This window comes from Hyperolius riggenbachi, chromosome 6 (genome assembly GCF_040937935.1).
Source record: "Hyperolius riggenbachi isolate aHypRig1 chromosome 6, aHypRig1.pri, whole genome shotgun sequence".
NCBI lineage: Eukaryota > Metazoa > Chordata > Amphibia > Anura > Hyperoliidae > Hyperolius > Hyperolius riggenbachi.
Genome location: NC_090651.1, coordinates 35,724,547 through 35,739,543, shown reverse-complemented (window position 1 = coordinate 35,739,543; position 14,997 = coordinate 35,724,547). Strand labels below are relative to the sequence as shown.

The following is a 14,997-nucleotide window of genomic DNA, read 5'->3' as shown; positions in this document are numbered from 1 at the left end:
TTATTTATGATGACCATTTTCTGAGAAATAGAACATCCAACTAGAGTACCTATAAACTGCCCCGACTCCACAGCCCTGATTTTAAGGCTCATACATATACATCAGACCATAGTCTTTGGAAAAAGAAAGAACAGACCGATTTTAACCCCTTCCATGTAGTACAAGAGCCATACCTTCACAGTCTATTCTATGGAGCTGAACTTCCCATCAGACTGTGTAGAGTATGGCTCTCAATCTACATGAAGGGTGGTAAGATTGGTCTGTGATCTTTCATTTTCCAAAAAACTATAGTCTGATGTGTGTATGCACCTTTCACACGTGATTTCTCACAATCGTTCTGCGGCGCATTTTAACTCGCTTTTTTTGTACTACATGTACCTATGTTTATCTCAGGTTAGTTCAGGTGTGCTTTAAAAAGTGTACCAGAGCTCAGTATAAAAACACTCATGCCTGGGTGGGGCTTCCTCCAGCCCCATCCACGCGGATTGCTCCCACGCCGCCATCCGATGTCTGCAGTGCCGGTACCGGGTCCACGCATTTCCATCACTCAAGAGCCAGTCTGACGTAAGGGAATTGCGCCCTCTACGTATAGCTCCAGCAGCTGCTGGAGATACAAAAAGAGCGCACTTTTCGTGTAGACTGAAGCTGACGGAAGTGTGGGGACCCGGTACCGGCGCTGCAGACATCGGAGTACGGCAGCGATCCGAGTGAATGGGGCTGGACTCCAGCCCCATTCACTCGGATCGCTCCCATGCGCTCTTGGTGTTCACCAGCCCTAAATCAGAGACAGGAAAGATTTTACAATGAGCTAACACTGACTAAATATTCTATAAATTACCAAAAAAATAGGACCTTTTATTATGTTCTTTACACTACAGTTCTTTTCTTAAGGCAGCCATACACTGGCCGATTGCCACCAGCAGATAAATCCGTCTGATCGAATCTGATCAAAGAGGGATCTATTGGCTGCCTACACTGCAAAGATTTTTAATCGATTTCACTATGAAATTGGTTCACAATCTGTGGAGCTGCCGCTGCCCCCAGCATACATTACCTGATCCGGCCGCCGCGAGTCCCCCGGTCTCCGCTGTCTCTTCTCCGCTCTGGGCTTCAGCTTCACTGTACTTCCTGTCAGGGGAATTTTAAACAGAGGGTGCTCTACTGTTTAAACTTCCGACAGGAAGTGAAGCTAGCCGGAGCCCAGCGCGGAGAAAGGACCGTGGGGACACGCCAACAGGTAATGCATTGCCACTAGCGTCGGTCATTTGAACGCCGCCATCAACACACTCCCAGCCCGCCGGCGATTGAGCGAAATTTTACACGCGGACAGATCGACGGGATCGATTTCGGACAGAAATTGGCCAGCGTTTGCGCATAGATTTCACAGCAGATTTGATCACCGCGATCGAATCTGCTGTCTATCGGCGGGAAATCGAGCAAGTGTATTGGGCACCTTAAGTAGCTGAATCCTAAAGGCCTCTTTTTCAGATATGGCTGAACATCAGCTGTGATTACATGAAGCCGAAGAGGCCTTACACATGTACAACAGAACTGTAAACTGGAGATACAGAACAAGTATATAAATCCACACTAAAAAGGAGGAATTGAAAAAGAAATACGTTTATTGTGGTTAGTCACCAGTGTATAAAAATTGGTTATCTTGAGGAGACGAGAGAGAGATGCACATTACTGCGAATAGCGGAGAGGTAGATGTTAAAGGTTTGACGCTAGATGTGGACAGAGGGGGAAGTTGGCACATCCAAGGCATGAAGTCTAGTAGGGGGTCAAACCAGGCCGCTCCGGACTACAATCTTCAATCCAGCTAGAAATCTGTAAGGGGGACAGAAAAAGGTCACATCAATTCTGCATGTATGCATGTGAATAAATTACTTTCCAAAGTTAAAACCAAAAGTAAAACCAAAAGTAAAACCAAGCTGCGGAATATCTGGAGGGCAAGAAATGTGCATTGCCTTTAAGAAATTGGCATGCTAACATTCAAATCCTTACACGATGTAGGCCCTGGATACCTGAAGATCAAAAGGATCCAATAACTAGACCACACCTAGAGTCCAACTAAATACCTCTGGAGCCAGAGCTTTCTGTCATGCTGCCCCTACCCTGTGTAATGCCATGCTAAACTTAAGGCAGCTCCAACCCTGGACACGTAAAACTGTAAAGCCACCCGTTTAGTCTGGCATTTATGATCACATAACTTTTCCTCTGTACACAGCACTACGTACTGATCTGAGACAAGCTTATGTGCTTTGGGTCCTAGGAGAAAAGCGCTTCACAAATGTTTTATTATTGTTGCCTTTCCACATCGGCTGCTCTGTTATCTGTCTCATGTATACGAGACAAGTCACCGACAGGGATTGGGATTTGATCCCTCAGACAGGGTAGAGCCAACGATGTACAGATGCGTAACTAGCCTCCAGGATAGCGACAAGTCTGTTGCTATGTGGGAGTAGGGCACAGGGACAACATGCAGCGCACAACGGAGCAGCTTACTGCGGGTGGGCGGAGTGGGGAGAACATTGTGCTTGGGGTTCGCTCAGGCGCCAGGGTTCACTAAAGATCTGGCATACACTCTAGATCAGGCATGGGCAAACCTGGCCCTCCAGCTGTTGAGGAACTACACGTCCCACAATGCATTGCAGGAGTCTGACAGCCACAGTCATGACTCAAAGGCAAATGCATTGTGGGATTTGTAGTTTAACAGCTGGAGGGCCAAGTTTGCCCATGTCTGCTCTAGATTCTTGTCCATTGTGGTCTATTAGACCTACACAGAGGGAGGGCTCTAGATTTAGTCTTCTCGGTCCTCTCGCGGTACTGTTCCACAGCCTCCTGTAGGTCTAAGTACTCATATCCAAGCACTTCCGAAGATGGGCGCATCCATCATGCACAAGCCAAGACTTGCACATGTGTAGTAGAGATCTGCTCATTTGCGGAAATACATGGGGATGAGTCCAGCAGCACCGCGCTTCACACCACTACATCCCAAGCTTTCAGCTGTGCTTGGTGATGCAAGACCTGGATAGATCTGCTCAACCACGAAAATCGACTGTTCTTGAGCCAATCTAAGGCCTTGTTCACATTACAACACGCAAATGGCCGTGCGATCGAACATAATGGGTACAATCACACGTCATCTGCATGCGTTGCGTGGCTGATCCCAAATGGGTCAGCCGCACGGTTTGCTAAAAAAAAAAAAGAAATGCGTGCCGCATGCATTCGCGCACCGCAACACAATGCATACAATGTAAACAGACAGTGCAGTCTACGCACTTCTGATGTTGGGGTGTGTCTGCCTCACGCACACAATAGCAAAAAAACGGAAGGCAACGCGTTTAGTGTGAACAAGGCCTTAGAGGAGTTTATCAGCTAAAATAAGAAGGGAAAAAAAAAAAAAAGGGAGCTTTACTCACCTGGGGTTTTCTCCAGCCCCTAGCAGCTGACTGCCCCAAGCCGACTGCTCCGCCATGCTCCCCGCTGCCGTCCCGGTCTCTGTACTCTGTGCGGAAGCAGACCCCGAGGTCGTCCACACTGCGCCTGTGCGACCCTCCGCTGTCAATCAAGCCCGCGCTGTATGCAGCTTACTGTGTAGTAAGCCGCATACAACACGGGCTTGATTGACAGCGGCGGTTCGCACAGGTGCAGTGCGGACGACCTCAGGGTTGGCTTCCGCACAGAGGACGGGACACCGGCGGGGAGCGGTCAGCATGGGACAGTTGGCTGCTAGGGGCTGGAGAAAGCACCAGGTGAGTATAGCTCATTTTTCTTATTTTAGCTGATAACTCCTTTAACCACTTAACCTCTGCCACGCTTATCTACGCCCCTTTAAACTTCACCTGAGTCACAGGGGCGTAGATAGGCATCTCCTGTTTATTTTGCTGCTGTGCGCGATCGCGTGCGCGTCCACGCGCGGATTTTCATACGCGTCGGGCACCCACTGGTCCATGATTGGCTGATGTGAACATGTGTTCACAAAGCCAATGACGGTGCTCATTCATGCAGAATGTGTGTAAACATTGTATCAGTCACTATGCTGTTACAGTTACTGAGATCACTCGTGAGAGGATCTCAGATAACTAACACAGCATTAGTGACTGATCAGCATCAGTGAGTTTTTTTTTTAAAATAAATTATACCCCCATTTAGCCCATTAACCCTTGCCCCCCTAAATGTGAAAATTGCTGTGGTTTTTAGGTGAAAAACTCTGTGGTAGAGAAGTGGTTAAGGGTGTGGGTGTGTGTGCGTGCAAAGTTGGGGACTTCTGTGCAATCTGCGCTGCGGTATGCTCTGATATTATGATATTAGGTGCCCCACCGCTTTCTCACTGACCTGCTATTGCTTTTATACTCCCCTTAAAGAGAAACTGTGACCAAGAATTGAACTTCATCCTAATCAGTAGCTGATAACCCCTTTCACAAACTGATCATCAGGGGGGCTCTGTACGGCTGATATTGTGGTGAAACCCCTCCCACAAGAAACTGAGGACCGTGGTACTCCTGGCAGTTTCCTGTCTGTGAACCTTGTTGCATTGTGGGGAATAGCTGTTTCCAACTGCCAAAACAGCAACCAACCGCTTCTTCCAGTGACATCACCTGGCAGCAGTAAAATGTCACCATGTGATAAATGTCAGAATGTAAATCAGGGATTTAAAAGTTTTTACAATCTGCAGACACTGATAATCTTTTATACATAATTTTGAAAAATTAAGCACTTTTTTATACATAATTTTGAAAAATTAAGCACTTTTTTATTACATTATTTTCACTGGAGTTCCTCTTTAACAGCTGACCATGGAATATTTAGAAGCAAGGACATTAGACAAAAGAAATTATTATGCAGGTGGCATCCTATCTAATGAACGCGCTGAAGTCACAGAGCTCCTCCTGAGAGCAGCTCATTCCTGACAGACAACTGCCGAGGTACTTTAGACTCAAGTACTTCTGAGCAGGGTCGTGGAGTCGGAGCAATTTTGGGTACCTGGAGTTGGAGGTTTCATAAGGTGAGGAGCCGGGAGTCGGATGATTTTTGTATCAATCTGTAGCCCTGGTAAGTATTAGACTAAGGAGTTGGAGCCATTTTGGGTACCTGGAGTCAGAGGTTTCATAAACTGAGGAGTCGGATGATTTGTGTACTGACTCCACAGCCCTGCTTATGAGGCGACCTGAAGATGCAGCCGGTGGGAGATTTGAACTGAGGACCAGTGAGGAAACAAGGGGACGCACAGAGGACCGAGAAGCGGGGTTGCTCTCACGAGTAACAACAAGTGATTACCCGTGATTCAAATGAGGCTTAACTGGCGCAGGTGTGCGGAGGGGATGCAAGGGATTATTTGCCCATAATTCCACCGTCTGCCCTGCGTTCCAAACAGCTTGCACGTGTCCTATTGGTCGCGTTGCAAGCCTCACCATGGGGCACTTCCTCCTTCAAGCCAGAAGGAGGAAGTGTGCTGTGGTGAGGCTTGCAGCGCAACCAATAAGACGCGTGCAAGCTGTTTGGAATGCAGGGCGGACGGTGGAATGATGGGTGGGGTGTGTGTGTGTTGAAACAAAATGCCCACAAACAAGCAAATCGGCATGCATTTTTTTTTCCCCCATGCAGACTTGCATAGGTATAGTAAGAGCGGGCCCTAAAGCAAACCTAAAGCCAAAATCTAAAATACATAAAAAAAATACAGATACTTACCTAAAGAGGGGGTGGGGGGAGGCTCTGGATCCCAATAGAGCCTTCCCGCTCCTCCTGCGGTCCCGTTCTAGTGCTTGGCCCCCTGTTCAAATCTCCCACCATGGGAGGCTTTTAGAAGTCTTTGGTGGTGGTGGAGCGCCTGCACGCACTACAGTCACCTGGCTGCAGGAGCCTTTGGGTTCCCGAAGACTTGTGACGCCTCCCGTGGCGGAAGAGAGCAGTTTCTGACCTATGGGTTGCTAACGGGAGAGACAGCGCTGGAATGGGGGGGACTGTGAGAGGAACGGGAAGACTCTATAGGACCCAGGGCCTTCCCCCATCCTTAGGCAAGTATCTGTTATTTTATTATTTTAAATTGGCTTCAGGCTCTCTTTAAAGTGAACCAGAGACGAAGCATCCTCATGTATTTTACCATGGAAATCAGTGGGAACATTAGAGAAAACATTTACCATGCTCTCTGTTCCATCCTCACTGCTAAAAGTGTCTGTTATCTAGCTGAGATAAGAATCCCGGACTGAGCATTGAGTCTGGCTTTGCTATAATGACTCAGCTATAATGATTCCTGAGCAAAGCCAGCAGGGGGCAGGCTTGGACTTGAAGACAGCAAAGAACACAGTCTCAGCTATAATTATTCTGTAGCAAAGCCAGACCGACTGCTTAGTCGGGATTCTTATCTTAGAGGTGATAACAGGCAAATTAAACAGAGAACAATGTAACAAAGAGCAGATTAGGTGTTTACTGTCATGTTCCCACTGATTTATAAGGTAAAATACATGAGGTTGCTTCATCTCTGGTTCTCTTTAAGCTGCAAGGATAAGCAATTCCTAAACTGCTGAATGCATCAGCAGAACATAGTGTGTAGCAGGAGAACTAAAAAATTATCAGTAGCTCTCAAAATAGAAAGCTCGCAAGGGCAGGGCTCTCACCCATAATTTGTTATACATTTTCTTAAAGAAAACCTGTACTGAGAAAAACCTCCCCTGGGGGGTACTCACCTGGGGTGGGGGAAGCCTCCGGATCCTATAAAGCTCCCGGAATGGCGGGGATGCAAATATTTACCTTCCTGGCTCCAGCGCAGTATCGGCTCTCTGCTTGGAGATAGGCGGAAATAGACGATCACTTTCGGGCCGCAAGTCGCCTGCTTAGTGGAGCGGACCCGACAGATCGGCTATTTTCGCCTATCTCCGTGCGGAAAGCCGCAACAGCGCCCCCCGCTGGAGCCAGGAGAGGTAAATATATCAAGCCTTGTCGAGCCAGGATTGCCGGACGCTTCGGGGGAGCCAGCGCTGGATTGCCTGCAGCTACAGGGATGGGGGAAGCCTCATTGGGACCCTAAGGCAGTGCTCTCCAGAGGCTCTTTTAGCCGGGTGCTCCACCCGGCTAGTTTTGGTGACCAGCCGGCTGTCATCGGCTCTCCTCTTCCTATGCTGTAAGCAGAGTTGCTCACAGAAGCACCGGCCCTGCATTCTCATCTCGCCCCACCCAGCTACTTTTTCATGCCACCCGGCTACTATTTCATGCCACCCGGCTGGAAGAAACTTCTGGGGAGAACACTGCCTAAGGCTTCCCCCTCCCGGGGTGAGTATCCCCCAGAGGAACTTTTTTTTGTCACAGGGTCTCTTTAATCATGTTATTATTGTCACTGTAATTACCAAGTCTATATATTGGTGTGTACCATTGCCTGAATTATTATACCCCATGTTTGTTTCTTACTTTGTACAGCGCCACAGAATTTGTTGGCGCTTTATAAATCCATAATAAATGACAGCACTCACCATAAAAAGGGAAACTGTTACAGGAAAGAGCAGACTTTGGGGGGTCGGAATGGGTTTGTACTGGAAGAGATTCCTGTTAGTAAGGGATCGTGCTGTGCATTCTGCATACAGAACTGCTTCAGGTCCGCCGCAGCCTGAGACACCTGCAAAAAGTGAAAAAGAAGGGGTGGGGTGGGAAGAGTGTATAAGTACTTACTGCATAAAAGGTGGCCCTAAATTGATATGGATATATTTCAATTTAATACAATAATTAAAGCAAATCTGTAGTGGAAAAAATTAAAAATGAATAAGAGGGAAGGCTTATGCCGCCTCCGTGAGCCCTTGCATCTCAGAAGGCAGGCAGCCCCATACCGCGCATACGCAGTACTCAGGGACATGAGTGCTTCTGAAGCCTTCCATGGGCATGTTAGAAATGCCTAATCTGCTGCATGCTTGTTCAGGGTCTATGGCTAAAGGTATTAAAGGCAGAGGGTCAGCAGGACTGCCAGGCAACTGGTATTGCTTAAAAGGAACTGAAAATGGCAGCCTCCATATACCTCTCACTTCAGTTGTCCTTCAAATTTACCCATAATAGAATAGGGCAAGGCTTGGATCAAAAGGTGGGTGAGGAGCAACACAGGTGGCTATGGTTCAGCAAGGTGCAGGACATCTGAATAGGCCAAGGAGGACGTTAGGATTTGCTGTGCAATTTTAGTGTAAGGCCACATTCACAGTGGTGCAGTGTAATGGTCACTTTGTAACGCAGCTCACAGCACTGCAATGCACCACCTATGCGATGTTTACAGTGCAACAGCATTGTTGCAGTTTAACAGGTTGCAGTATGTTAAAGCATTAACCGGTATAGCGAAGCATACTTTTCACTGACTGCATGCGACGCAATGTACGGTACAACGGTTTCGTTTTGCTGCATTCCTGTTATACAGAAACACAACATCCCACTATTAACGCCACATGTGTCCCTCTAGGTCCCCTATCTCTTACAAATTAGCAGTCACAACCAATGGAGGGAGTTTGCTGCAAGCAGCAAGTGGCCATTTGTCTATGGGGATTCAGGATGTGTCCCCTAAAGCAGACTAGCGCCAAAAATGGATCACTCCCGGACAACTGAAATATAAATAAGACATTTGATTATATTTCTCGCAAAATTGAGCCGTGTATGCCCAGCATAAAGCGAGCTTGGACATGTCAAAAATGATCTATCAAACCATCTATCTGCCTAAGGGCCTTATTTCACTACCCTGCGATTGGATTCTGATCACAAATCACAAGGTACATTAAACTAATGGAAACTGCAGCAGCAATTTCCATTAGTGCGATTCGATTTTGATCAAAACGCAATCATCGTCCTGCTGTGTTTTGGATGCGACTGAGCTTTACTATACTGAGTATAGTAACTCAATCGCAATGTGGAAATTGAAACGCGATTGCCCTAAAGGGCTCTTTTCCACTATGAAATGCGATCGCGATTCAATTTCCACCATGCGATTGAGCTACTATACACAGTACAGTAAAGCTCAATCACATCCAAAAACACGGCAGGACGACGATTGCGTTTTGCCCAAAATCGCATTGCAATCGCTGCAGTCTCCATTCGTTTGGCATAAGGAAATTTTCCACTAGCAATCGCTAGTGTTTGCGCTTAACGCTAGCGATTGAACAAAGTCCAAATTTTTATCGGCAATTGCGATTTTGCTATGCACTGCATAGCATAGCAAAATCGCAACAAAAAAAAATCACTCCGCGGCGCGATCGCGCTTTTGTAAAAACGAAATTGTGGTAGTGGAAATAACCTACCGCGATGCCTGTTAATTTTCAAACCCTAGCAATTTAAAATCGCCAACGATTTGCGATTTTCAGTAATCGCAATCACCTCTAGTGTAAAATGTACCTTGCAATTTCCGACCAGAATCAAATCGCAAATCACAGGGTAGTAGAAAAAGGCCTTAGGGGGTACACCCGTACTGTAGAAGTCTCAATAGAGGAACACAGATAATTTCCATGCTAATATAGACCAGTCACCAGAGACAACCAGGCCACATACGGCCATTGAATAAAGGGAAGGAGACCCAGATCAATATATAGGAAGCGTTGTAAACAGTGCAGATCGGATCCATAGACTATAACTGATCACAGGTAATAGTCACACGTCTCCTGTACGCCGGGTGATGGTGGTCTCGCCCCTCCCCCCGGGCCGGGTGAGGAAGTTTGGATCCCTGTCTGTACCCCCGATCAAGGCTCCTCACCTTCACCCTGTTGATGCTGGCCTCCAGCCGCAGCTGCTGCACGATCTTCCGCATGGCCGACACGTTCGCCGTTCCCGACATTGCTGCCCCGAAAAACTTTCCAGCTAACTTTTCTTTCCGCTTCTAGCCCAGAAGTCTCCGGAGTTCCTACACGCATGCGCTCTGCGACTCCCTTCCGGCCGCTATAAAGTGTATGCGCGCGCGCGGCCGGCGCCCTGGCACTGAGGACGATGGAAGGCGGGAGCGCGCGTGTAGACGAGAGGTACGGGAGCGCGCCCCCGAGGATGAATGACTAGCGGGCACCGGGAGCGCGCTGGGAGGACAGGAAAGGCGGGGCAGGGGCTGTTGTTGTTTCTGGTTTCCTGAGAGACATAATTGGTAGAGATGGGAAGTTCGGATCTTTTCAATGATCCGGATGATTCGAATCGGATCATTGAAGAGATCCGGATCTTTGATCCGAATCTCGGATCATTTTACTACCGGAAGCATTCGGGGGTGAAATGAACAGCAGGACAGGTCTGTGGACAGGAGAAGGGGAGGGGGTGGACACACAGAGAAGGGGAGAAGATGGACAGAGGGCAGGGAGTGGACAGAGATGGGAGGAGCAGGGCCGGATTTGTACTTTTCAGTGCCCTAGGCCCCACTTTCTCCAACCGCCCCCCCCCCCCCCCCCCCCCAAGTCTAAGTAGAGCTTGCACATGTGCAATTTATTAGGCCTCTTGCACACTAAATGCGATTCCGATATTTTATTCGATCTGATTGGTTCCAATTAAAAAAGCACTGCATGCTGCTACGTTTTTTAATCTGAATCAAAAAACAGAATTGCATGTGTGCAAGAGGCCTAAACATGATTCCCAGAGCAATCACAATTCGGCCCAGCAGCCATTGAATGCGATTGCTCTGAAAATGCTGCATGCAGAGTGATCACAACGCTGCTAGTGAAATCACCTCTACAGAGATCACAGCTGCAGGGCTTTACCGATCACATAACATCTGCAATATTATATTCGGCATTAAACAGTTAACAATCCCAAAATAATCTACCGTAGTTGTGTTGAAAGTTAAAATTACAGACAATAAACATTACTTTTACAACACAGCACAGAGCACACACACAGAATTGTTAACACACTTTTATAACAAAAGAGAGTTTTCGTACACTCTGAGTGACAAGGCTGGAGTATACAGTAAAGGCCCGCTCCCACTGTGAGATTTTTCTCTGACGACCATCTATTTTTTCTGCGATGAGCGATTGTTTTGGCGATCTCACGATATGGGTACAAGAGCGCGATTACACAAACAACGTTTGACAATGTGCAACAATAATGACAACAATGTCACGATGAATCAGATGTTTAAGATCCCCGATGACTCCCACACAAAGTACCACAATTGTTTAACCTCCTGTTCACGTATCTGGGTAGGAAGATGGATCGGGGAACTCGTTAGTCGCTGTTAAGTTCCCCCATCCATCTTCAGGTGAGTATACAGCTTAAAGAGACTCAGAGTTGAGTCAAGTGGCCTCCAGCCCCATAAGCACGGATGTACCCTCGCTGTCCTCTTTAGTGCCTCCGGTGTCTCCGGTATACGGCTCAGTGACATCAGCAGGGGCCTTCTGCGCATGCATGGACCTTCTACGCATGCATGGACCTTCTACGCAAGCGCAAAAGGCCTGGCTGAGCCGCGCACCAGGAGTTGATTGCGGCTGAATGGAGGATTCAGTGAGGACTGCGGGAGGAGGGCGAAGGACACAGCCATGCTTATGGGGCTGTAAGAAGCCCCGGGTAAAAAAAAAAAGCCCACTTAACTAATCTCTGAGTCTCTTTAAGGTACTTTCACATGGGTGTGTTGGGATGCAGCATAACAGCTGCTCTGTAACGCAGCTCACCAAACTGCAATGCACTACCTATGCTACATTCACAGTGTGGTGGGTATGTTGCGGTACAGTGGAGAGCGGCATGGTAACAAACTATATGCCTTTAACAGTTACGGAGAAGCATACTTTTCATTGACGCTGTGCTTCACTGTATGTAATGCGACATACAGCACGGTGACGTAGTGGTTAGCGCGCCGCTCTCGCCTTGCAGTGCTGGGTTCACGGTTCGTATCCCAGCCATAGCACTATCTGCAAGGAGTTTGTATGTTCTCCCCGTGTCTGCGTGGGTTTCCTCCGGGAACTCCGGTTTCCTCCCGCGCGTACATTTGAAATCGGCACCGGTAGACTTGGGCGCAGGATACAGCGGTATATAGCTGATCCTGCTTCTGCACAAGTCCGGGCCGATTTAATTACTATTCCCCCTCCAGGCCGACATGGATAGTAGGGGAATGAAATAATTCGGCTTCCAGCGATTGCTGGAGGCCGAATTATTCTGTTTTTAAGCAACTTCGGCTCTGTCTTCTGACGGAGCCGACGTTACTCACTGAGCGCTGCAATAGGAGTGATCCCTATTGAAGTCTATGAAGGCGCCGGCTGCGCCCAAATCTAGCAGCGCTGAAAAGCACTGCTCCACCTCCCGCATCCCAAAAACATACAGATAAATTAATTGGCTTCCCCCTAAATTGGCTCTAGACTACAATAAATACATTACACAATACATACAGACATATGACTATGGTGGGGACTAGATTGTGAGCCCCTCTGAGGGACGGTTAGTGACAAGCGTGGAGTCATTTTACCTATCTATTGCGTTGCATTCCTGCTGCTACAGTGAACGCAACGCAACTCCTACTGTGAACAGAACATAGCTTGGGCTGGAACACTGGGATCATTTAGTGAACAACTAACTGGACTGTACATGAAAGACAGATGCGTCCACCTCTCACTTCCCTTCCCCTGCAGCTTTCATACTGTGTTCTCAGGTACACACAGTAACGGAATGCAGAGGACAGAGACACTTTGAAGGACAGTCCCTGCTCTAGATTAGATGGCACAATGCAAGAAGGGGAGGAGGGAACGAGCAGGACTTTAACAGAATCTTGCTGGTGGGGGAGAAGACTGGCAGACGCTGTCCGTGCAGAAAGGCAGCCCTCCAGCAATTAGAACAACAATAAATCTAGCAGCGCCCACAGAACTTGGTAGCAGATCAGCTGATCCACCATAATTACCTGTCTGTGTAATGACATCTGTTTCCTTCTCATCTTCAAGTCTCCCGCCGCTGTTCTGCTCTCTGCCCAGTGTCAGATGGGGAGGGGCGGAATGAGTCAGAGCACACAGCGTGCATGTTATGAGAGAGACTCAAGAAGCAGCAGGACCTCCGTGCACTGCACAGATAGATAATTATAAACCAGCTGACCTCCTGTCAGCTACAACTCCGCCCCAGCTCAAGCCCCGCCCTAGTCCCCGGCCTATTTGACCTGCCCACAAATCCGGCCCTGGGGAGGAGGGACGAGCAGAGAGCAGAAATGTTTGCACACAATACCCACATGCTGCAATCATATGCTTTACATATATTTCACCTATATGTTCATCTGTACACTTTGAAAGAAAAGGTCGCACAGTGAAAGAAAGCATTTCCAGAAGTGAACTGCAGCTGTTTAGTGCCCAGTGCAGGAGGATTATATTGCCTTTCAATCACAGTGCCTGCAAAGTTACAGAGCTGTGCTGAGCCAAACGTTTCCAATGTGATCACTGTGCAGCACTACTGAAAAGCCAGCCTATAATGAGCAGCACGTTATAGTCAGTATGTGTGCTCTACACATATCTGGCAGTGGCACCCATGTCCCCTCTACCTCTCTCATCTACCTGTGGTTGCAAGGCTGGCTCCCCTCCAACTCAGCGATCCATCCCTGCTCTGCTTCCAGGACCCCGCTGCCCGCTGAGAGGGGGCGTGTCGCTCCTGGCCCCGCCCCTTTTGCGATCCGAATCACTCATTTTGATGATTCGGATGATCGACTCATAAAATAGATTCGGATCAAAGATCCGAATCGTTCATGATCCGGACAACACTAATAATTGGGTGTCTTGATATTGGAAGTTCTGTCCCTGACACTGTCCCATTTCTTCAGGCAGATGTTGATTTTTCCTGAAGTCCCATTACTTAGCATGGAAATACGTAATACAATTGCCTTATACTGTACATAGGTGTTTACAAGACTTTTGTATGAAATTCACAGGTTTTTTTGGATTTAAAAAAATAGAACCTGAGGTGTCAAACAAATGTGTAAAAAAGTAAATACCTAATGCTGGGCATACACGGTTAGATTTTCTCTTATCAATCGAGCCGCTGATGGCTCGATTGATAGTTTCCGACATGTTCGATCACCGTGCGAATAGATTCCCCGCTCGATACCCGCAGGCGGAAAATAGCGGAAATCGAGCGGAAGTTAAGGAAGCGCCCGTGGGGACGAGCGGGAATCGTTCAGGGCGGCCGCGGGGACGCGGCGGGAGTCGCCAGGTCGACTCGTGTATTCCCAGCATAAGGAGAAGGAAATATCCTCCAGAGGCTTCCCATGCTGTCCTACAGTGTTGCCATTTTGATGTACAGTGGTGTGAAAAACTATTTGCCCCATCCTGATTTCTTATTCTTTTGCATGTTTGTCACACTTAAATGTTTCTGATCATCAAAAACTGTTAACTATTAGTCAAAGATAACATAATTGAACACAAAATGCAGTTTTAAATGATGGTTTTTATTATTTAGTGACAAAAAAAGCTCAAAACCTACATGGCCCTGTGTGAAAAAGAAATTGCCCCCTGAACCTAATAACTGGTTGGGCCACCCTTAGCAGTAATAACTGCAATCAAGCGTTTGCGATAACTTGCAACGAGTCTTTTACAGCGCTCTGGAGGAATTTTGGCCCACTCATCTTTGCAGAATTGTTGTGAATTAGCTTTATTTGAGGGTTTTCTAGCATGAAACGCCTTTTTAAGGTCATGCCACAACATCTCAATAGGATTCAGGTCAGGGCTTTGACTAGGCCACTCCAAAGTCTTCATTTTGTTTTTCTTCAGCCATTCAGAGGTGGATTTGCTGGTGTGTTTTGGGTCATTGTCCTGCTGCAGCACCCAAGATCGCTTCAGCTTGAGTTGACCAACAGATGACTGGACATTCTCCTTCAGGATTTTTTGGTAGACAGTAGAATTCATGGTTCCATCTATCACAGCAAGCCTTCCAGGTCCTGAAGCAGCAAAATAACCCCAGACCATCACACTACCACCACCATATTTTACTGTTGGTATGATGTTCTTTTGCTGAAATGCTGTGTTACTTCTACGCCAGATGTAACGGGACACGCACCTTCCAAAAAGTTCAACTTTTGTCTCGTCAGTCCACAAGGTATTTTCA

The 14,997-nt window shown here is 47.6% G+C and overlaps 1 protein-coding gene across 1 annotated transcript; it reads right to left on the bottom strand.

Moving 5' to 3' along the window:
* Positions 1 to 1,608: 1,608 nt before the first annotated feature.
* GNG5 (G protein subunit gamma 5) lies at positions 1,609 to 9,878 on the bottom strand. The gene is made up of 3 exons (XM_068239138.1): positions 9,713 to 9,878; positions 7,470 to 7,612; positions 1,609 to 1,830 (listed from the first exon to the last, which is right to left on the bottom strand). Exons 1-2 carry the CDS (start codon positions 9,791 to 9,793, stop codon positions 7,487 to 7,489), a joined length of 207 nt encoding a protein of 68 aa, XP_068095239.1. The 5' UTR covers positions 9,794 to 9,878; the 3' UTR covers positions 1,609 to 1,830; positions 7,470 to 7,486.
* Positions 9,879 to 14,997: the final 5,119 nt, after the last annotated feature.

Excerpts from the sequence above, each read along its gene's own strand:
- GNG5 (XM_068239138.1), bottom strand. The coding sequence starts at position 9,793 with ATGTCGGGAACGGCGAACGTGTCGGCCATGCGGAAGATCGTGCAGCAG. Across the intron at positions 7,613-9,712 it reads CCAGCATCAACAGGGTGAAG|GTGTCTCAGGCTGCGGCGGA; the intron begins GTGAGGAGCCTT and ends CACTTTTTGCAG.